Source organism: Ziziphus jujuba, chromosome 9, assembly GCF_031755915.1.
Source record: "Ziziphus jujuba cultivar Dongzao chromosome 9, ASM3175591v1".
Taxonomy (NCBI): domain Eukaryota; kingdom Viridiplantae; phylum Streptophyta; class Magnoliopsida; order Rosales; family Rhamnaceae; genus Ziziphus; species Ziziphus jujuba.
The window spans coordinates 4002516-4026315 of record NC_083387.1 but is presented as its reverse complement, the minus strand read 5'-3'; the positions used below and the strand labels follow the sequence as shown (position 1 = coordinate 4026315).

Below are 23800 nucleotides of genomic sequence, written 5' to 3'. Positions count from 1 at the left end.
GGTTTGTAGAATTTTATTCAATTATTGTATACCATATATATAGTTGAGAGGATTTCTCTGCCCTTTTTTCTGTTTCTCTTTCTTTTATTATTATATTCTCTTACAGCCTAGTGCAAAGCTAAAGTGGCTCAAGCAAACCCCACCAAGAAGAGTTTGGAAGGGTCTTTTTTTGTTTATTTTATTTTTTATTTTTCCTTTTCTTACCTCTCTTTATTCCAAACCCAAATCTAAAGCCATAGACATAAATGTCAATTTTATCCCTTCAATTTTACCAAACTGAGCAGATATTAACCCAAGACGTACATGATGTTAATGGTTAAAATTGTCATTTCAAGTAAATTATGGAGGTGATTCCTTCCTTTTGAGTCCATGCGTGGCCTAAACATGGCAGCAACCATGCAATCCGATCGGTAAAAATTAGGCATGTAGGGAATAGGACCCATCTATTTTCAGAATTTTGGTGGGCTACTTGGTTATCTAATATTTGCTCTTATAAAAATACTTGGAATCCTATGTGACTTCTTTTGATCTAAATAGTCTTTTGAATATGCAAGCTTTTGAATGAGATTCATTTCCTTTCCTTAGGGATAAGATGAGATTTATACCCTCATTGGTTCACCTTTAGGCAAGTAGATGCAAAGGACAATAAAGAACTTGACCCAAACTAACAAAACCACAAACTCAAACTCAAAATTTAACAGACGAGAGGTCGGTTTAATGGTGAAACTTTCACACTCATATCTTTAAAGTTGTAGGTTGAAGTTGATGCCCTTTTCTTTTAGTATAGAAAATATTCATAATCCTAACCTCCAAAAAGGGCCCAAAAAAAAAAAAAAATGAAAATTTATAAATCTTTAAACTAACTAACATGTACCCACATAACGAGTTTTAGTGGCTTTACAACAAATTAAGAATTGTTGTTTTTGTATCCTAGGACAATAATCTATGAGTTACTTATACGTATAATAAATATTGGAATTTTTAGAAAAGGAGTAGGAGGGCATATGTATATTTATCTATATATATATATATATATAATTTGAGGAAGGACGAATTATAAAATGAAATGAAAGTTGGAGAAGAGTAAGAATAAAAATATTTAACCATTGATCAAAGTAAGTGAAAGTGCACATGAAGTTATGATAGCAACGTGTGATAATAGAGTGTTTGATTTTGAAATTGATATTTGCTGAATATATATAACTCTGTTCTGCATTCAGATTGAGGCATATTGATGAATGGGAAAGAAAGCTCCATGCGGGCCATACCATCATTCACGGGTTCTTCTATTACTAGATTCTCTAATGCAACTTTCTCTTTCTCCTTTTTTTTTTTTTTTTTTTTTTTTAATTATGGATTCTGTAAAGGCCATATATATATATATGTTCAATTTTTCATCTTATTCTGTATCTTCCATTATATTTTCTATTATCGTTTGCCTTAAAGATTCTTTACTTGATCATACTAGGAAACACTCTCTAAACTTCTATTTAGACCTTCGCCAATCACCATAATTATTCATATGATAGAGATTATTTGGTTCTAAAACCATTAAAAAAAATGAAAAATTCCACTGTTTTTATTTTTCTCGAAAATAAAATTTTAATAAAGACATGCATATTGAATTGTCAAAAAAAAAAAAAAAAGAAAAAAAGATAGGTGTACTGAAAACGAAGTGTTTATTGGGTTTTATATTATGGGCCAGGCTCAGTTGGTCAGTGAGTCCTAAATGGGTACAATTATGGACTGACTTGAAGTCATGATCAATTAGAGATGGGCTTGAACCCACGAGACTCCTAACTCCCAACATTTTGGTGTCAGCGAGGCAGACTCGGTGCAAAAACCCCAACCAATCAAATTTTTTCTTTTTTCTTTTTTTTTTTCAAATTTCTCTTTTGCAGAGAAAATAAATAAATAAATAAATAAATAAATAATGGAGAGGATATTGGGCTCACGAGAAAGCAAGAAATAAATATTTGTTAGGTTAGGTGTTGACCATATATAATCCATTCACGAGCTCCGGATTGGCAAAACAGGCCTAATACATCGATCCACTTGTCGACTCACGTGGTTCCCTTGTAAATAATGCATATTGCGGGCACTACCAGCAGGGAGGCGTATAATCATCGATTAGCCTATACACAATTTGTTTTACTTCACAATTCAAATCTCAGTATCTTAGCTTTAATGAAATTTTCTCATAAATCAAATCACTTTTCGTGACTCATGTACGTCCCTGTGTCCACACAATTATTCTTTTAATTAACAATTTCATATTTTATAAATTGACCAAGAAAAGACAAAATACTTTTTTAATCATGACAAAACAAAATAGAGAGGCATCATCTAAGTGGTGACTGCTGATGGGTTTAATTCACAAAATCATTGTACTTACATACTCAATATTTCCTCCGTACATAAAAGTTATTCAAAATAGAAAGTATACTTTTTCCAAACCAAATCTGTTCCTCAAAAATATATTAGTTCAAATTCCAATTGGACGATCCTAAAATAACATCCATACCCCCCCCCTGTTAGTTCTATATATTACCAAATCACACAGAAGCTTATACATCATTTTCAACTATTAAGTCAACCAGACAGCATAATGTTATTCAATTTTTTATTCTGGAAAGAAGGTGTTGGGGATACATAAATTATTTGTCACATGAAATTGGACCATTCTGATAAGAAACAATAAATTTCACACGAATCCATCATTCCTGGGAAGGTAAAAACCAGAATTATTTACATCCAAAATTTTCAAGTTGTACAAAATTCCAAAATAAGCAACATAAGTTGCCTTTAAACACCATATGATATGTAAAAATCTCTTTTATCACATAACAATGCAAAAGGCATAACATTTATCCCCCAAAAAAAAAAAAATGCAAAAAGCATAAAATAATAAACTCACATCCTATGTTTTTTGGATTAATAATAATTTTACATAATATCTATTACTTAAAAAAATAATACTAATAAGAATAAAAAAATGATTGGAATGTTAGAAATAATTTGATATAAATGATAAACATGCATTCAAATAATTTTCAGCTTTTAAAATCAAATGATAATTTTGGCTATAAAAGTTTGAAATCTGGAGGATGAGTTAAACAAGACTTAAAAGACAAAATGAAACCAGTCGTGGATTGTTCTTTTGACAAATATAAACAAAAAGTACTGGAGGATGCTTTTGAATTTCTTGATGTCGGGGTTTGCAAACTTTAACAAAGTAAATACTTAAGTCTAATAGATAATGTTTTTGCGGTGCATTTTGATTACTTTCGGCATTTCTGCCCCCAGTTGTCCTGGTGGTGTGCCATTTGCTATCTAGGGACACGTTTCATCAAACAAAGAAAACTATACATTCAAAAAAGATACACCAGGACAAGAAAACTTTTTGGTTCTGGAAAAAAGATTATCCCTAAAACATATGTTACTTATGAATGATGATGAGGAGCATTAAACGCCCTTAAAAGCACACAAATCTACACAAAAAATCAGACAGAGGAGAGTCAGACACCACATAAGCCAAAGCTCTGTATTTAATGCTGTTTGATTTTTATGCTGAATTGTTATAATCCAAGCATTAAATAGAGGAACATAATCAATCTGTTCAGAAAATCCCTCTTGAAAACACTGTAAGATGGTTTCAGTACCCATGATGACCAGCTAGTAAAACCAGATATATAAATATGTTAAATTTAACTTACATGGCCAACCAATTTGCAGATTCAATTAGCACATTTTGGACTCGCAAAGTCACCTAAAATAATCTTAAAGCTAGACCTGAAAAGATTAGCCAGGAGATTTCATGGGGGGGGTATGGTTTTCCGATATTTTTCATACAAATATGGAGGTTGTTGTATGATTGGAAGTTGCGGCAATGTGAAAACGCAATCTGCACTTTGAATTCTAATCGTCCACTTCGTTCTCAACATCAACAACATGCCACAAGAACAAACAAATTTGTTTGGTTATGGTTTAAAGAATGGAAATACATTACCAGTTTGGTGCCCACAGTAGATGGAAAATGAACGATGAGGACCATAATGTCTTGGCATGGAAATATCTACATAGTATAAATGTAACAATCATGAAATTTGTCACCGACCACTACTCAGTGTCTCTCGGAAACAACAAATAGTAACACGAAAAGAGCACTGAAAAAATAAATAAAAAAAATCAAACCGACAGAGTCAACTACCAACGGCAACTTGGATGCAAAAACAAAATTTAAGTTGTGGTTCTTGAAGCTTGCAGTTACCATCTTGTCCAGTTCAACAGCTTCAGGACAATCTACATTCATTTGGGGCCAAAAGAGAGAAAAAGTTACAAGAGAAAATAGGCAGTTAATCAACATTTGGCTTTTTTTCTTTTCTTTTTTTTTTTTTTTTTTTTGGAGAGGTGGAAAAAAAAAAAAACAAAAAAAAACAGGAACCTTTGAGACAATTCATGACAAAAAACTACCACAGGCTGTGTCCAAGCAAAGGCTGCAACCTAACCAATAAGAGAAAATTTGAAGGGATTTACATAATAGAAAACAAAAGTCTGACAAATAAATTAAATAAAAAGGGTTAGAAACACCAGAAACAAGATAATTTCCGCCAATACACTGCTTGACAATTCACCCCTGTCCTGCCAATACCAAGTAATTCAGATGAAGAAGTTATAGCCTAATTGGCATTTTGAAGAGACCCAAGCTAGTAAGCTACTCATAATGAATACCAACTGAACCACCTTGGAAGACCTCCTACCCAAAAAGAAATTGGTCATTGAGACTTCATCGACTATCAAATGCCCAGAAGTCATAGCTACTCTATCTTGGGCTTGAACCCAAGTAACCAAACCTATCGGCCAAGACATTCACATCTTCATCTTCACCTCTTTCACCACCATGCATCCCTAATTCTTCCTCAAACCTCTCACTGAAAAGTTCTTCCCAAAATCCTTCATCAAGCTCTTTATCCCCACTCTCAGGTGCCTCTAGCTCTTCTTGTCCCTCATCCTGCTCCTTCCTTGTCTTACCGAATCCTTGCATTTCCAATGCAAGTGCTTCCAGTTCTGATACCTCAAACCCATAATCTCCAAACTCAAGAGGCTCAGTTTTGACGGTGTTTATTCCTTCACCACGCCGGCTTGATTCACTGAGACCCACAGAGCTTCGTCCTTGATCAATAGGCCTCCTTCTTTTCTTGCTCATGGCTTCCTCAAGCTCTTTCCTTTTCTCTTTCTGCTGGACTAGCTGCTGAAGAAAAGCTGGGTTTTGCATTGCCCTTGCTAAGAAAGCCATCATTTGCTGCTGCTTCATTTCTGTACCTTGTAGTCTTTGTTCCATTGCTTGAAGGCAAGCTCTGGTGCTCTGCTGCTGCTGTCGAAGCTTCACCAGCTCCATCATTAGGACTTGTTTGTCACGCCGCAATCGATCGACTTCACCCCCTATTCCAAACCGGCCTACTTCAACACAAGGTCCTAGAGCTTGTTGTGGAAAGAGAGGCTGAGGAGTTGCTCTCCTCCTCTTAATGCTCCTAAGTAGATGCCTTTGGCCACTGAGAAATCCTTCATTGGCAAATTCCCATCTATCTGGATCTATCTTTCTAAACCCCTGCAGAAAAATCAGTATCAAAGTTTGGTGTCAAATATCTTCTAAAGCTTTCCTTGTTTCGTCACCGTCATCCATAAAAAATAATTAAGAAATCGAATCAATGTCCAATTGTCCATTGTCATCAAGCAAAGAAATTTACAGAAACAATAATGGGATGAATTTTATTTACCGTGGATAGTAAAAGAAGAATAAAAAAATAATAATAAAAAAATGGACATGTTCGCAGAAAGAATTCAAAGAAAAACAAAGTGAGACGGATTTTTTAAAAAAAATGGAAACACAGACCCCAAAAAAGTGCAGAGAGAAACGAAGGTGCTTCGGTGAACATTCCACCAATAGCTAATAATGCCTTCTCTTTTATTATAGGAACATAGAAACAAGTGAGAATTCCAGAACTTTACAAGAACATCCAAATATTGATCGAAAAATCGAGTAAAAAACAATTTCTTAAGAAGAAGAAAAAAGATCCAATAGCAAAAATTCCAAGAGCTTTTTCTTCAATCAAAATTAAAAAAAAAAAAAAAATCTTGTTTGAAAGCAACAATTTTGTCAGGCAATGCAAATTATGGAGTAATTTTTTTTTTTTCATTTTTTCATTTTTTTTTCCTTTTTTTTGAGAGAGAGAGAGAGTATGAGCATGGCTTAATGAAAAAAATTAAAGAGAGGGGCATTTAGAAAGACTGGATCATATTTGCATACGAATTGGTCATCCAAAACACTGGGTTTTTCAGTTTCTAATTAAGAGCTAAAATCTGATGAAAAATTTCAGGGCAGTCAAAAAAACAACTGGGTGGGAGAGGAAAAACTTACATAAGTATTGAGCTGTCTAACAAAGCTTGAGAAATTATTGTGCTTAAAGAATCTAGGAAGGAGATTCATAGCAAATGAATGAGGATCCCAAACAACAAAGCTGCTACCTCCTCTGCTCCAAGAGACTATGTGATTGGTGGTTGGGTCATCCACCATGTCATACGTCTTGGTCAGAAATGGAGGAGGCCCTACGTCGTGTAGTCCATCCATTGGCTGCGGTGGATGCATCACCGGTAGCTCACCTCCCTGCTGCGAATAACTCGACCCCCCTGGATACTCTTCCTTCACTGAATATAGAGGATTCATCCCTGAAATTCCCACAGATATTTTTTCACAAAATCTTTGATGGGTTTTTCTTTTCCTTGTATTAAATTAAATATTATTCTGGTTCCTAAACAAAATAACACAATATTCCAATAAGAAATGCAAAAATTGGGTAAGAAACTACAGGGTATGATTCCTAGAAATCCTATAATTCTATCGCTGAATTCGAAACTATGAACTAAATGGTGAAAGGAGAACTCCAACATAAGAAGAAATGAAGTGGGTGAGAAATGCAAGAAGAAGAAGAAGAAGAAGAAGAAGAAGGAGAAGGAGAAGGAGAAGAAGAAGGAGAAGGAGAAGGAAAGAAGGAGAAGAAGGAGAAGAAGAAGAAGAAAGAAGAAGGAGAAGGAGAAGGAAAGAAGGAGAAGAAGAAGAAGAAGAAGAAGAAGGAGGAGGATATGATGATCCTTTGCCGAGCTGCTTATTCAGGAAAACAAAGTCGCTCTGAGATTCCAACAAACTGAAAATGAAACCTTTTTTTTCTACTCCAAAGCTAGAGCTAAAAATTACTAGGAATCAGCAGCCATATGTGTGTGTATATATATATATATATCTATATGTCTATATATAGATATAAATGGAAGAAGAAGAAGGGCGAAGAGAACCTTTAGATTTTTAATTTTTTTTTTCTTTCGACTACGTTTCTTCTTTGGGAAAGTCGTTTAAGCCGTTATGAAGTAGGTATTTTGACGCATCCAATATACGAAGGAGCTACGGATATAGTATTTAGAGGGATAAATATAACTAAAATATTTTGATTATAATATTTCTTTGGAAAGTTCTAGATGTATTTTTTTTTTTTTTTGAAAGCAGTTCTAGATGTATTTGGGGAGCAAATTGCTTGCTTTTTTTAATATTTTGTCTTTTATTTTAATATATTATGCCACTAGCGCTGTCTTTGGTATGGCCAAGTATGGAAGGGTGGTCCGTAGGAACCTTCTGGAAGTTCCATTGGAAGGAAACGCAAACGCAATCGCAAGGAGATGATATGGTGGAGGCATGTTGTGGGTCTCACTGAATTTTATTTTATTTTTATTATTTTTAATTTTTTTTAATAGCCAAAATTTGGTTTTTTTTATAGGATCTGATTGGTGGGGAATTATACCCCACTTTGTAATTGCGTTACATCATATGAAAATAATGCAAAAAAATCCCATAAATTATACAAGGTTTTGGTGCTTATATAATAGTTTAAATTGATTGGTGGCAAGGAATTATATTACAAGGAATTAGTTGGCCTTTTCTATGTGGTTGGAATTTTAACATATTTTTTTGGGAAAAAATAATATATAGAAGCGGAAAAAAATAAAATTGAATAAATTACACGTAGATGTTCATTTTTTTAATATATATTTTATGAAATTTACGCAAAATTCGTGCACTGCAAAAATTATTAAAAATAGTGTAAAACTATCTCTTTCCTATAGATAAAAGAATAAAACCATGAAATTTTCGTAGCCAATAATATTCACTCTTTTTATTTTTCTTATTTATTTATTTATTTGTTACATATATAAATATTGAAGCCGAGAAACAAATCCAAATTTTTAATCGACAAAAAGTACTCGCGGAGAAGCAGCACGGTAAAATACACTTGTCGGTTGTGTGAAAATACAATAAAATATTATCAACTATACGTGTCGACAGTGTAACATGACGTGTATTAATCTTCTCGTTATGTGAGCGTTACAAGTGGACTTTTGTTATTGGCAAACACTAACGCAAAACCAGTAGTGGTGATTCGTGAACCAAGTCCTTCCCTTCAATTTGCAAATATTTTAAAGCAAGTTAGGTAGAATAATCTTATTATTATATAACACCAAAATAGAGCTTGCACCAAATGCCAATAGCACAATGACAACATTTGCTTAGAAAATTGTATAATATTTTAATCAGTTTAATCCAAACAATGCTTCTACTTCCGGAATGTGCTAGATCTTTTTACATTATTGATTTTTTTACATTTTTTTAAGCAAAAGAAAAAAAAAAAAAGGCTTATTTTCACAAATATCTACTACCCCTTTAAGTCCCTGGCTTAAAAACAAACACGCAGTGGTAATTTGCGACACATAGACAAGCTCATTAGCCATTACCGAACATTTATATATTAAACCTGGTTTGGAGTACTATGTTTATGATATTACCTATATTATATATATATATATATATATTTTACTTTTGATGTGGGCTTTTTTTTTTTTTTTTTTGGATAAAATTTTTTGATGTGGGTTATGTTCAGAATTTGGTTCCGATTGTACTCAAACTCAAAGATATCACGGAAAATCCTAAGTCTGTTATGCTAAAACCATTGGCCAATCATATGAACCCAGCTGATATTGCAAACATGGTACCGACAATTTTTTTAATATGGACGATGTAGTAGGATGTGCTGGCATTTAGGAAACTCCCGCAGGGCGACCGTACAACGAAAAAGAGAAAAAAAATAAAAAAATGGAGAAATTATTTTATTGTTTATTATTATTTTGATGGTTCCAAAATCATACTCAAGCAGGAAAAATGCTATCATAACGAAATGCCACGTGGAGATGACGTGGCTGTAGTCTGCAAATGACACGTATGAACTTGGTATGCATTTTTTGCTACTATAATAACGCAGTGTTTGAGTTTTACTTAGATATAAGAAATTACAGCATGACATTGGTTAGTGAGAGAATATACGTGGTATTAAGCAGGATTGGCACGTCACTTTTCTGATATTTTGGCACACTTTTGTAGTGATACATTTAATCTGAAATTTGGAACAAATTAGTAGGCCCTGTTTATTTATTTATTTTAAATATTACTTTCTTCGGAACCGGATGTTGTTATAGTGTTCAATCAAAGAAGGTCACGGAAGATCGTGTGCGTACGTAAAAATGGAAAGATGTTTTTTCAGTTTTCTCCGCGTTTTGCCTTTCTTAAATCAGAGATGTGACCAATAATACGAAGCCACGTATTACAGTGTCCTGGGATGGGCCGTTGGTAAGCTACTCAGCCTTGTTTCGCACATGGAGACCAGACCTACGATAGAGAAACGTCACATATAGTCAGTCAAAAGTCATAACAGTCAAAGTCCGGCCAACGTGTACAATCAATAGGTACTTGTTGGAAGATTCATGTCCCTAGTCCTACTCCCCTACTCCTTCCTAGTTTCTTACCTACTAAAAGTTATCATATCTATACCAGTTAAGTTTTTTTTTTTTTTTTTTTTTTTTTTTTTTTGGGATAAAGATCTATACCAGTTAAGTTAGGAGCTGTTAGGAGCATTAAATGTACAACAATATTGGAGTCTTACCTTCTTTACCAATTTGATAATATGCTATTCTCCTTCTGTTAATATTAGAGTCATTAAATATATTTATCATATTTAAAATCCTTGAATGTGGATGACGTGACATTATTTCAACATAACAAGATTCATTGCTAAACTTGGAAGCTTAAAAGCTTCAGTAATTCCCAAACCATTGACTTAGTGCTTTTTCCTGCCTACATTAGGTACTGAACAGATTTCTACGGGCTTGTCGTAATTCTAAGTTGGTCTCCACGATGAGGATAAAGGCACACTAAATAGCTCTATCAAATGCAAGGCCATACTGCAACGACACGTTGCACTTCCGATCAAACATGGGATACAAAAAGCAAGATCAATCTTTTTCCTAAAAAGGGCTTGACAGATTATTTTCCGATTAATTTATGTATGTTAAACTACTTACTTCCATACTAATTGCTTCTCATTTACAAGCTAAAGTTCTTAAATTACATGGAAGTCATAGGAGAACAAATAAATGAACTTAGTGTCAAGCTTATTGTTAGAACTCTCAAGCTGAACTTGTTTTAAAAGCACTCAAACTTGCATTAAAGCTCATAAGTTTTTGAAAGACCTCGTTCTTGATCGGTTTCTTAATGAAAAACTCAAAATTTAAATTAGTTTGGCTCATCTATATGTAAAAATTTGAACATTAGATATTATTTATTATTTAATTTAGCACTAAATTATTTTTAAAGTTGATTTATTTTATTATTATATTTTGCAACTGAAAAGTTTATAAAATTAAATACAAAAAAATATCGTCTGAGCATTGTAAAATTTTAGTATTTTAAATTAAAAATATGATTTTTATACAAAGATATAAGTAATAAATTGGAGTTATTTGCGAACTGTTCAAGAATCAAGATTGGCTCATGAGTTTCATGAATCATGTTAATGATAAATCGAGTTTGAGTGAGATAAAACCAAATCAATTGTTCAAAAAACTCTGCAAGTGTACAGATTGTATAAGTAATATAGTGACAAGAATGTTGAATAATATCTTACGACAATTGATTTAGATATTTAAACTAATTATCAAAATTATAACTAACTGTTTTGATCTAGACTCAATACTCAAAATTAAGACAAAGAAATGATTAAATTCAACTAAATTAGCTCCATCCAAGCAATTAGAAAGAGAATCGAAGCTAATAAGCGCACTAATAAATTTAGAGATGAAACAATTATGAATTAAAATACTAGGATCTTGACTTCCTCTCTATCCTTTTTATATTTGAGCTAATTGTCCGATCGCTAGGCAAATTCTAACCAATTACTAACCAAAGGATTTAAAACTCATTTAAAATCCTTTTCCAAGGTCTAGTTAGAACTTATAGGCCATTAGTTTGGAATTCCTTTCATAATTCCCCTAATCACCTAAATATTAAATTCCCTTTTTAGAAGTTACCTAATCCAAATTTAGTGTTCCAACTCAATTAGAATCTAAGTTGTATGTTTCAAATAACAAATTTAGAAAATTAATATTTCCCAAGAAATCTACTAAGATCCAATCAAGAGAGTACTGTGAGCAATAAATCCAAGAAAAATACAAGTAGAAGGATAGAATTCAAATTAATAATTAACCTAATCATCCAAATATCATATGGGTAGAGATTCTATCAAAATTTTCTATAAAAATTTTGCTAAATATGTTCATAGTAACATTCAAATCCAAAATTAGAGAAAACCCCATATAAACATTATAAACTCTGCAAAAAGTTAAATAATCCTTAATACATGTTTAGAGAGCAACAAAATGTAGAGAAAAACTAAGTAGTTGAAGAGTCTTAAATGTTCCAATATCTTGAAAGTCTTCAATCTCCTTCAATCTTCAGCTTTCTCGTTCTAAATACCTTGCTTCTCTCTATAAAAATTTGTGCCTTGTTCTTCAAAATCTTCTTTATCTCTTCTCCATCATCCCCCCTTGTCCTTAAGTAGATTAATCCTCGTAAGTCTCCATCTAGCCCTCCTTCTTGAAAATGATAAAACCCTACTATAAAGGGTAAGATCAAACCTTCCAATTTTGATCATGTGGCTTAAGTTAGGCCGATGAGTCTATTAAATGGCAATGACCTCTTAAATGACAGTAGTGGAACACACCAAAAACGAGGTGGAGCACGCACGAGTTTTTGAGAGGTGACTGAAAATGGGGTAGAGCACGCTCAGAAAGAGGTGAGACACGAAAGACGGAAAGAGTATGCCAGGAGCAAGGGGTGAACTCAACTTTGGGCTTCTTTTGCTCTAAATAATAAATCTCCAACCATGGCGCTCCCAATGTCTTGAAATCCATATAAAGATCAACTTATAATCCCTTTTAAAGCTCACCTACACAAAACACATGAAAACGCATCAAAATAACAACAACCCTTTGAGTTATCAAGCAGATAAATAAGCTAAAGAGGGTTAAATCTCAAATAGATTATGAATTGTTCAAGCCTATTTAGAGCTCGATTATGGAAGATTGATTGTATATCATTTTATGACTATTAATTTCAATAAATCACATCTTTGGTGTGTATCTAATTGGTGATGCTTAGATCAAACTGGATTGACTATTACGTAATTAAGTGATTAGATTCAAGTTTCTTTGGATTTTTATTGGTAACAGCAGATATTTTATATATATCTTCACATAATATAATCTTGCCCAAGAATATGTTATGCCTGAGACATGAAATGAAAGACAACAAGTCCAAGGAAGCTAAGAATAAGGCGCAAAAGAAAGACCAACAAGCGTCAATAAGAAACGGCTTAAGAGCAGGAACTTTGGTTTCGTGGCCTTTTTAAAGTTTGTAGCTTGGAGTCGGAGGGAAATTAATCAGTTTGTTTTTTGGGTAACAGCAAATTAATCAGTTTTTATCAGATCGGGATCGGGCACCTGGGCTGGGCTTTTGTCGATCCTGACGTGGCAATATCACTGGCACCGACAAAAGCATAATAATATTTTAATGATAACTATAAACTTCCTCTCTCTCTTTCCTCCGCCTGATGAGTACTCGTTTTGGTGAGAAATGAAATGATCGAAGGATTTAAATTTCATCGATTGCTATTGGTATGCGGGGTGCTACTAGCCGTTACGACGCGGTCTCACGGAGAAGAATCGTCGACATGCTTGACGCTGTACAAAGAAGGAGGTGCTCCGGCGGTGTTTCAATCCCCAAAATGTCCTCGCTGGAAGCTTTCCAGTTACGCTTCCCGTTCTCCAAGCACCGCGCGTTGTCAATCCGCCATGCTTCAAGGACGAAGAAAATCCCAGGAGGATCGCACTCTCTGTGTTCTCGACCTCACCGTTCCTTTCCCTGGTACGTTCCTTTCGCAAATTTCTCTCTCTCTCTCTCTCTCTATATATATATATATACATATATATGTCTGTGTATTCCTATTGGAAATAATGGTATCAATATCATTGAATTTAACCCTATTGCGTTGACCGAAATTTGATGATTTTTTTTTTTTTTGTAAGAAATTTAGCGTTTATGTTTGAATTTCTGGTTTATTACTCGAATTATTGTTGTATTAATGAATTTTTGTTAAATATTCCTTATCGTTTAAATAATGGTTCTTTAATGTGTTAAATTCGAACTTGGAGCAGGTAAAGTGGGGATTAAGGAGGTTACGGTTGGAGTTGTGGCTGTTTTTGATGGTCATGGTGGTGCAGAAGCTAGTGAGATGGCATCGAAGCTCTTGTTGGAGTATTTGATTTTACACACTTATTTCCTTCTGGATGCAACATATTCTTCTGTATTGAAGAAATCCACAGGAAGACTGCATAATAGTAGAGAACATCATTCTTTGTTTCAAGTTATTAATTGGGATGAAGTACTAGGTCGTTATGAGTTGGACAGTGGAAGGTTATTTTCTATAATACCTATTCTGACATTTATTATCTACTTAATTAAAAGATTCATGAAGTATATATGATCATTTCGTTCTCTTGGCCTTTCCATTGCATATATCATGGCTAACATTCTTGGCAATACATGTTTGCTCTCATATATGATCTCGTTATTGGTTGAGTTTTTGGTATGTTTTACCAACTTGTTAATTTTTTTCGCAGGTTTAAGCATTCACTGCCAGCCAATTTTGATGATTCTTTTTACTTGGAAATTTTAAAGGAAGCTTTGTTGAGGGCATTGCATGACATTGATGCGACATTTTCAAAGGCATGTTTTATTTGATATTTCACTACTTGATTCAAAATTTTTGTGCGTAATATTACTTGTATGCTCCCGTACTGACTTTCATTCCTATTATGTCCTGAAGGAAGCATATAGAAAAAATATAGAGTCGGGTTCTACTGCCACAGTTATATTACTAGCAGATGGGCAAATTTTAGTCGCGAATATCGGAGATTCAAAGGCATTTTTGTGTTCTGAAAAATTCCACTCTCCTGCAGAGGCTAAAGGTTTTGAAGTTTAATTAAAGCCATGCTGTTTAATAATTTTATGCACATTTCTTGCTTCTTTTTTTGATTAGAGCTTTAAATACTTCATTGTTGTTGTTGATCTTCTTTCCTTTTTGTTTTTTTTTTGGGTTAAATTCTTCTATTATGTTTTATTAGGAGTATTAATTATCATGATATAACCATACTCTACTATTTTACATTTAAATATATGATAACATTGTGAAGCTCTTTATTTATGGTTCTTGTGAATTGCAGCCACCTATTTGAGGTTATATAAACGGGAAAGACGTAATGGTGCTATTTCACGTGTAAGAAATGATGATAACTTTAAATTGGCTTCCACCACTGGACTGGTGCATCTTTCTGTGAAGGAATTAACAAGCGATCATCATCCCAATAGAGATGATGAAAGACTTAGGGTAGAAAATGCTGGTGGTTATGTTCTTGAATGGGGTGGTGTGCCTCGAGTAAATGGTCGGCTGGCTATTTCTCGGGCTATTGGTGATGTATCCTTTAAAAGGTGAGGTTAGCAGATACTTGCTAAATGCATCTATTACTACATCCTCCTTAAGCCATTCTACTTCCAAACGCCAAAAAGCTTGGAGAGTGTGAATGAGGAATGTCTATTGATGCTTATTCTATTTTTATCATTTAAGAACTTTATTTGGTGTGGGATAGAATTCTCATTGGATTTTATGCTAAACTGTCATCAGGTATGGTGTTATATCTGCTCCAGAATTGACAGATTGGCAACCACTGACTGCCAATGATAGCTATCTGGTGGCTGCATCCGATGGAGTTTTTGAGAAGTTGAGCTTGCAAGATGTTTGTGATTTATTGTGGGAAGTTCATGAACATAGTCCCCAAAGATTGCGTCTCTCTTCTTCATGTTCATATTCATTAGCTAATTGCATTGTAAATGCTGCTTTTGAAGAGGGCAGTATGGATAACATGGCAGCTGTTGTGGTTCCATTCGTTCCTTCTGGTTTCTCTGAGAACTTGTGGAAGGATAGATTAATTCAAGAAGGAGACCTAAGTTGTCCTGTAATAGGGTTACAGAAGTCAACCTATGAATTTTCAGGTACTTTAAACCTTCAGAAATCGTACTTGTTAACAAGCTTACCTATGGTGTCAGTGGTAGTGTTAACTATTGTGGTCAAATAAAACGTTGTGGAGATCTTAATGGAATGCTTGCAAAAGTATGTATATAGTGATTTCTTAATTGTGTATATCATGTTTTTGTATTCTTGTGTACACTCTTTCTGATGATTTTTCATATGCTAATTCTCTTAATATTACCACCATGGTCAGCTAATGATGTCATGTCTGATATTGTTCAAGCGGAGCATGCTCATCCAGTTATGACCAAGTTTGACAGGTTATTGGTAAGGCTGAAAAGCATAGAGTTTTAGTCTTCTTATTATAAACCATACTTTGGATTCTGTAAAATCATTGTTTTTAAATTGGATGCAATAATATAATTTATTTTCTCTTTACGAATTGATATGTTCATATGTTTCCTATTCATTGAAAGGTTTCTTTGACAATGTAAAATGGGACGAGGATATAGCATTCTTTCCACTCTTCCCTTTACAACTCTGTACTATACTAATTTTTACCTGAGTATGAAAAAAGTCAGGATGCCTTCCCAAATTTTGTATATCTATTTTATATCAAGTATCTTCTTTTAAAGGAACTAGACAGATTCCTGAATTAGGCTATTTTAACATATGTCATGATTTTTTGACTTGTAGGCTTTTGATGTCAGTTAAATTGGGGCATCTTAGAAAGTAAGAATGATTTGATTCTGTTTCATGTTTAACTCTTCATTTTCAACTAATAACCGATGGACGTCAGTTCCATTGTGTTTCAATCCATTAACAAAGTTGATTGTCTAACATTTCTGATTTGCCAAGTTCATCAAAGCTGGTTAATTTAATTGTGATATAAATTGTTGCAGTTAAAAGGCAGAATTTTCTCTTTAGAAGACAGGGCCTCCATCACTTAATTTATTTGCTTTTGCCCTACAGAGAAGGCTGAAAAAGTGATATTTGCTTCTTTTCTTGCTGTAGGTGGAAGGGAAACATGGCTATATTGGATGTTTTTATTTATCTGAGAACCTTAGTGAACATACAGATTACATATTTCAAGCTCAAATGGTTGAACATGGCCTACCTAAGGCTCTTCCTGTGGCCCTTGACCAACATTTTGGTAAGTGCATGTCTATGTGTTTGGAGCATTTTGATTCTGGTGGTAAAATCTTTTTCCAGGATGTTAGATACTTAAATATATGGCCTATCTAGTTATCACCAGGTACAGAGGAAAAATAAAAATGTCTTGTAAATTTATAAGAATAATCTTTCATATTGATATCTTCTATCAATTAACTCAGTCATTTTTAATTTTCTTTTTGATTTTAGGTGGACCTTTAAACTTGTACCATGACCACAGTTTGTGCATGGACCTTGGAATGACTGTAGATGGTGATAAAAATCAGTGCATAAGTGCTGAAGGGTTTGCTAGTTTCCTTGGTATGCTTCAATCAATTCCTTTCCATGGTGCTGGTTCTGATAATGGTTCATTTGAGTATGCAATGCCGGACCTAAGGTATGGAAATTTACTTTAATTGAACTTCACTATCATGATATAGTAATTAATGGTGTTTCTTATCATCCCTTTTACAATCTAAGGTGTTCCTTATTAATGTCATTTGATCATTTGAGTATTCTGATTATTGATTTCACTAATCATCCCAGGAAGACTTTTACTACTAATTTAACTATATATTAGAATATCTTAAGATCAATTAATAGTTACTTATGATCTTTATATTTAAATTGCACTTGCAAAATTTGGAACAGATATCCGTAGATTTAATTTTTACTCTCTCAACCCCCATATATATTGTGTATATATCCATAGATTTCTTGCATTTCTCTTTCTATGTTGTATTGATTATGGGCTATGGGCTACCAAATTCAGGATTGACTAATGGTGGGGCCCTTGGGGCATGGGAGACAAAATTTTGAGGATTTTTACGGTCTTTCATCTATGCTTATGTTAACTGATAAGTTTTCATATGTGGTTTGCTCTGTTTGTTTTTGTACTTTTAGAACAAAGCCTTATAAGGAAAAGCATTCTTTTTGGTTACTAGGTATGTTCTAAAGAAGAAATTTGGTCGTGGATCATATGGTGAGGTTTGGCTAGCTTTTCATTGGAACTGTTTTCAAGGCAGCAACTCTTCAGATTGGAGTGGGAAAAACAAGAATATCTCATTTAATTCTATTCATTTTGACACAAACATGTGGAATAATAGCTCCTTTACTCAAAATTATCACGATGATCCTCTTAGTGACAACTTGTTCATTTTGAAACGCATAATGGTAATTATTGTGGTGAATTCAAATTAAATTATTTGGTGCTTTAGAGTCAAATATAGTTGATAATCCTCCTTTTTCAAGGACATTTTACCTCTTTTGGAACGCATCTCTCTGTTGCTGGGCCATAAGTTGGAATAGATGTTCTTTTCAATTCGTAAAGGACCATTAAAACTGTTGGAAAGTAATTTTGAAAGAATGAAAATTTCAAAATAATGCTTAGATTTTTATCTCGTATTTGAAAATGCTAAGCAATCATAACTTCTGATTATTAGTGATGATTCTGGTTCGTCTGTTTCATCACTCAAGAGTCTCTTAAGTTGTTATTATTTTGTTCCCCTTTTTGATTCATTTAAATATATGGTTTGGAAGGATTCCACTGTTCATTTGAATTTTTCTTAAAATGTTTTAAAAATTGTTGTTGGGACAATTATTTTGCGTGTTAATTCTTTTCATATAGAAGCATCAGTGAATAGTTCGTAACTTCAAGCAGGTGGAGAGAGGAGCTGCTGTTTATTTGAGCGGTCTACGTGAAAAGTATTTTGGAGAAGTTTTTCTTAATGCTTCTAAGTGTCTTGGTGGTTTTCTATCAGCCGAAACATCAACCTCCGTCCTGAAAAAATCACATTTAGGCTTCAAGCACCTGTTAGATTCGAATGATAGAACGGTCCATGAAACAGAAGACAGTTGGAGTTCTCCAAATAAAACCCCAAACGAATTTAAACCACAGAATGCTTTCTCTGAAGAAGGTCTGAATCATATAGCTAGATATGTGGAGTCTTTTGAATCCAGATCTAATGAAATATGGCTTGTATTTCATTATGAGGGTGTGTCCTTGTCAAAGATTATGTATACTGTGGAAGAAGTTGATACTAACGCTGATGAAGAAAGGGCTGAGAAAGTGAAGCATGTCCACATGTTGCATCCATCAAATTGGTGGCATTGGTTGAAGACGACAGAGGCAGGAAAGGAGGAAATGCGAAGTCTTATATGGCAGTTGGTATGTCTCCATCTTCTGAGAGTAGGGTTTGAAGTTTGTTTTCCTAGATTTGAATGCCAAATTTTGATGCTACTGCCTTGTCTGACTTTTATGCAAATCTTTAAAAGCTGATATTTTTCATCTGTTCAGTTGATAGCCTTAAAGTCCTGTCATGATCGCAATATCACCCACAGAGATATAAAACCTGGTGAGGGCATCGTTGCCTTGTAAGTTACGGCTGTCTAGTTATTTATTTTGGTTGGCATTGACTGGTCTAAACTCTTTTTGATGTGTTTTAATTAATTAGTTGTTATCTATTTATTTATTTATTATTTTTTTTTCGAAGATATATATTGTTCTCTTCTATGTTGGTCATTCAAAATGGTTACTGCATGTTTATACTATGTCAATATGCGATTTTGTTGAAGTTATGGCTTATATAACTATTGGAACTCTTGCATATATAATTAATTGATTAGATGCACTAAGGTCATGGTTGCCAGTTCGTATGGGATTGGATAAGATTGGAAGACCAGAATAATCAGATAGAGCAGTGGCTGGGTAAGATATATCCTATCCAATGTTTGAAGCAAAACCTAATATATAAGGTCTCCAAAGATGAAAAGTCAACCCTATCGTTCAAGTTAAATTGATTGAGATATTAATATACGTTAATGAACTGCATATCTGTAACTGTAATTTTCTTCAAGCACTATGTGATGCGAGGTACAGGATGAAAGTATTACAGCTTCGTTCTCAATAGCCTTCTGATGCACGTCTAAGCGGTAAACCAAATTAACTTTCTTGGAATTCCAATCATGATTGAATTTCTTAAAATAGTGAACAAATGAAAAGTAGAGAATACGAAAAAATAATACTTAGTAGCTAGAACAGGACTTAGAAGATTGTAAAAAAGGGTGGGATGATATAAGCCATATAAATCTTGAAAAAAGAATGAAATGACAAAAATAAAATTTCTAGCCTTTCTTTTTGTGAGAATAGCGATAGAAAGATAACGGAAAGGATAAAAATGGAAAGATCTAAACAAGGACTCACCTGAAATAGGCCCCCTGTTTTGGTGACCATTCCTCTGGCAACTTGACTGAGCCCAAGGCAGGCAATGGAGTCTAAGTCAACCTTAGATATGTGGATTTTCTTTGAGTCTGAGTTAAATATCATTTGTATCAATTGCCTTCTAGGTACACTTTCCTTCTCCTAATTGATCATGCTTTTGCATTATCAATTTGACTTGGTGTTTTTCAGTTTTGATTTACTGAACACAAAATGCTTTATATCTTATAGAGAACATGGTGATATGCTTTGAAGATCACGAAACAGGGAGATGCTTAAAAGGAATTCCGAATGGAGACAAGAACTTCACCACAAAAATGTATTGTAATTTATATCTAATAATATAAATAGTGTTATATGTTGCCTATTGTTGCCAGTGATGTAAGCTTATATACTCCTCTAGGCGCATTATTGACTTCGGAAGCGCAATAGATGAGTTCACAATGAAGCATTTGTATGGTTCAACTGGACCTTCTAGGTATCTATTATTTTTTATGGCTATTTGTTTAACTATATCTATTTATATACTTTACGCATATAATATTTTTTGTTTTTCCAGAGCTGAACAAACTAATGAGTATACTCCTCCTGAAGCTTTACTTCATGCTAGTTGGTATCAGGGGCCAATAAGCAGAACTTTAAAGTACGTGTTAGTGATATTGATAGAATTGATGTTAAATTGAGCTTTCAGTTCATAATTTAACTGTATAAATGTTTCCACCTGCTGACAGGTATGATATGTGGAGTGTTGGTGTTGTGATCTTAGAGTTGATTTTAGGATCACCAAATGCTTTTCAGATTAGTGCTTACACTCGTGCTCTTTTAGACCAGCAGCTAGACGGTTGGAGTGAAGGCTTGAAGGAGCTTGCGCATAAGTAAGCTTTCTCCTTGGAAAGGCTATAAACTGTTATCTATGTATGTTAAATTTTTGAAATTTTCATCTTGATGGGAGAAATATACTAGTGGCTTTACATAGACTTGCTTCCATTTCAACTGTCCATGATGGACTGATTATTTATTTTGTGATAGATGAGTTATAATGAGCTTGATAAATGGTGTTTGGTATATCAGAGATGTGCTAGCGAAGTGTTCATCCCTTGTAATGATATCGTAATATACTCCTAGAGATGTGCTAGCGAAGTGTTCATCCCTTGTAATGATATCGTAATATGCTCCTTGATCATAAGATATAGATGTGAATAGAGGTTCATACTTATGATTTTTAACAAAAAGGAAAAGAAGTATCCATGAAAGGCAGGTGATTATCTGTTGCAGGTAGTCTTATCTGTATGCTATTTCTGGAAAATAAGTATGAAGTAAATGAAGTTTTGGTCCCAACCGTTCTTCCTTCCTGCTCTTTGTCTTGTTATCGGTTTGGCCTATCTGTTATTGAAGGATTAGCTGGAAAAAGTGTGGGAGGTCTAGACTATGATGGGGTTCATGTTGCCTCCATCTAGAATAAGATTGCTTACTATATGTAAAAATACAGATTACCAGGATTGATGATTATAAATATTTTATTTATTTATTTATTTATTTTGTGGTGCTAGACTTAGGTCATTTATGGAGTTGTGTATCTTAGTCCCTGGGGTTTACTCAAGACATCACCGCACCATGGGCCAAGTAAGTTATTATCTGTAATTGCAATGATTTCTGGGATTGTGCATTTCAATTATATATAATCACATTCATTTATTTTCTGTGTGTCTCAATATAAATGCCAGTCAAGTGATAGATGTAGGCATGCAGCCATGGATTTTATTGCTAATAAGAACATAAGCGTATAAAACTCATGAAACCAAGGTGTGTTAGCCTTATCAGATTCTGGTTTCATATTCGTATAACAATGTTCATCTTATGAGATCAGGTTGGAGTATCACCTGCTTCCTGGAAATGCTCAGAAGAGTTCTTTTCCATCCAAATTAAGAGCAGAGATCCCCTTAAACTTGGGTTAGTTTGAGTGCAGTTAAATTTTTGTTTCTATATATAATATGTGTTGTATTTCCCCAATTTTAAACTTGTCTTGGTAATATCTGCAGGTTTCCAAATGTTTGGCTTTTGCGGTTGGTGCGCCATCTTTTACATTGGGACCCTGTAAATATACACATTATGCAGCTCTAAAATTTTATATTCAAATGCCATATGATTATTTTTCTATCTAGAAATCTCATCGTAATTTTGACTGGGTGCATCCTATAAAAGTTTCATTTTAAATAAGCCTCCATATATATATATATATATGTATGTATATGTATGTATATATATTTTCATAAATTTGGAACTTAAACTTAATTCTTTTGAACTATAGGAGGAGAGATTGAGTGTGGATGAAGCTTTGCAGCATCCTTATTTCCAGCCTTCTCCAAAAGGATGAATTGTTCAGCCAGTTCCTTTGTCTATAGTAATTTACACTGTTCTGTATCCTTAGAAAGTTAAAATTCTTATGTTTTACGAAATTGTAACCAAGTATACAATAGAAATTATCATCTAGATAGTTTTCTTGTTTCTTTTCCAAAAATCTAAATGCAGGTTCCATGTCAATTTAGCACTAACAGAAGGAATTCAAATAGTTTAGAATTGAGAAGTTTTTCTGACACAAATTTTAAGAACCAAAATACTAATTACAGGTAAGACTGTAGGGGATGTGGTATTTTACATGTTCCTGGTGTATCTTGCGGCAGAAATTGTCTGAAGCCAGTCTGCATGGAAGTGGTTTTGATAGAAGATCAACATTATTTGAAATTGTAACATTGCTTTTTTGTTTTGAAGAACTAAATTGTAACATTACTTGTGGGCGGATGAGTAGTTGGTGTATAAAATAGTTCGGCAATTGTAGTTTGTATATTAATTTGTGAAATTTTTGTCAGCTGGCTCAATTTACGCTCTCTGTGTACACTGTACAGTACACACAGTTAGTTATGGTGGTGACAGTTAGTTTAGCAGGTGATTAACCCACTTTTTGATTTGTACTCGTAACTAAATTTGGTAGGAGACAAAATTTTGATTGGAAATAATGTTAAAACTATCTCAACTAATCATATAAGCCAAATTTGTAAGTTTTATGGAAGGCGTTGACCAAAAAGAGAGAGAAAGAAAGAAAGAAAGGTAGGTGCATGAATATTATCTCAAGGAAAGTGAGAAAGGCAGAGAAATATTTGTAAACACGTAAAGCTTCATCGGTTGTCGCTTTTAATACCATCAAATTAGCAAAAAAAAACTTTTGACATCGAATTCAATATTCTTTTTCTCGGTTTTCTCTAGCATAATAATTCAGAGGGTGACAATAATTGATTAAGAAATTCAGATATGCTTTAGAAGATAAGGGTGTGGGTAACAATTCAAAATTAAAATGTACCAAACCGGGATGTCTTCTTCAGAAAGCACCATAAATCTAAGTGAAAAGTATTTTCGATTTTTTTTTTTTTTTTTTTTTGGGTCTAATTTGGTTGAGCATGACCGTCATCCAATTTTTTCTCTGTTTAATTTATTTAAGAAGTATATTGAAGAACACGAAGTGCCAAAGTCTGACATCCACTGTATTTACGTTCACACGTACGAAAATAATGAAAAAATTTACTTGCTTCTGACACTTTTTTATTGGACTTGTTCCGCCAGACCAACCAACGACAAGTTGTAAAGGATGAGACGGCAATATTTTCAATTTGGAATATTTACTAGTATATAGAAAGAAAATAACGACTGAACCCAATATTGAAAATGCTAGTAAATAATTTACAATAATTTTCAATGTTTACTGTTCTTTTTTTTTTTTTTTAATCAGAATTACAATAAATTATATAAATTAAAGATAATGAATCCAACTCAGAACCCACATATACCATTGGACTAATCTCACTTAATGATAAGGACCGATTGATATTATATTACATATATGGAAGCCATCCTGGCTGAGTTA

The 23800-nt window shown here is 33.6% G+C and overlaps 2 protein-coding genes and 1 long non-coding RNA gene across 11 annotated transcripts; 1 reads left to right on the top strand and 2 right to left on the bottom strand.

Annotated features, from left to right (window-relative positions):
• Window positions 1–4511: 4511 nt before the first annotated feature.
• On the bottom strand, window positions 4512–7479 carry LOC107425896 (heat stress transcription factor A-7a). 2 transcript variants are annotated; one of them, XM_025077078.3, is made up of 3 exons: window positions 7348–7479; window positions 6419–6726; window positions 4512–5608 (listed from the first exon to the last, which is right to left on the bottom strand). In XM_025077078.3, the coding sequence occupies exons 2-3, from the start codon at window positions 6722–6724 to the stop codon at window positions 4823–4825; spliced, it is 1092 nt and encodes a 363-aa protein (XP_024932846.2). In that variant the 5' UTR covers window positions 6725–6726; window positions 7348–7479; the 3' UTR covers window positions 4512–4822. The 2 variants fall into 2 exon arrangements, with proteins under 2 accessions (XP_024932846.2, XP_015891434.2); XM_016035948.4 differs by lacking the exon at window positions 7348–7479 and having other exon boundaries at window positions 6419–7307.
• Window positions 7480–11666: 4187 nt separating this feature from the next.
• On the bottom strand, window positions 11667–12910 carry LOC112492824 (uncharacterized). Its single transcript, XR_007243221.2, has 2 exons — window positions 12784–12910; window positions 11667–12377 (listed from the first exon to the last, which is right to left on the bottom strand). It is a non-coding gene; the product is annotated as an uncharacterized LOC112492824 (long non-coding RNA).
• Window positions 12377–22750, top strand: LOC107425914 (probable protein phosphatase 2C 51). Of its 8 annotated transcripts, XM_016035970.4 has the most exons (21): window positions 12377–13354; window positions 13645–13903; window positions 14110–14215; window positions 14316–14457; window positions 14713–14977; window positions 15171–15538; window positions 15769–15842; window positions 16530–16668; window positions 16878–17064; window positions 17612–17840; window positions 18328–18834; window positions 18964–19021; window positions 20116–20203; window positions 20288–20362; window positions 20444–20527; window positions 20616–20759; window positions 21435–21507; window positions 21752–21834; window positions 21924–21978; window positions 22193–22285; window positions 22414–22750. In XM_016035970.4, the coding sequence occupies exons 1-20, from the start codon at window positions 13069–13071 to the stop codon at window positions 22256–22258; spliced, it is 3288 nt and encodes a 1095-aa protein (XP_015891456.3). In that variant the 5' UTR covers window positions 12377–13068; the 3' UTR covers window positions 22259–22285; window positions 22414–22750. The 8 variants fall into 8 exon arrangements, 6 of the variants coding, with proteins under 6 accessions (XP_015891456.3, XP_015891457.3, XP_015891455.3 ...); XR_003057244.3 differs by lacking the exon at window positions 21435–21507; XM_016035971.4 differs by lacking the exon at window positions 22414–22750 and having other exon boundaries at window positions 15799–15842; window positions 22193–22402.
• The last annotated feature ends 1050 nt before the right edge of the window (window positions 22751–23800 follow it).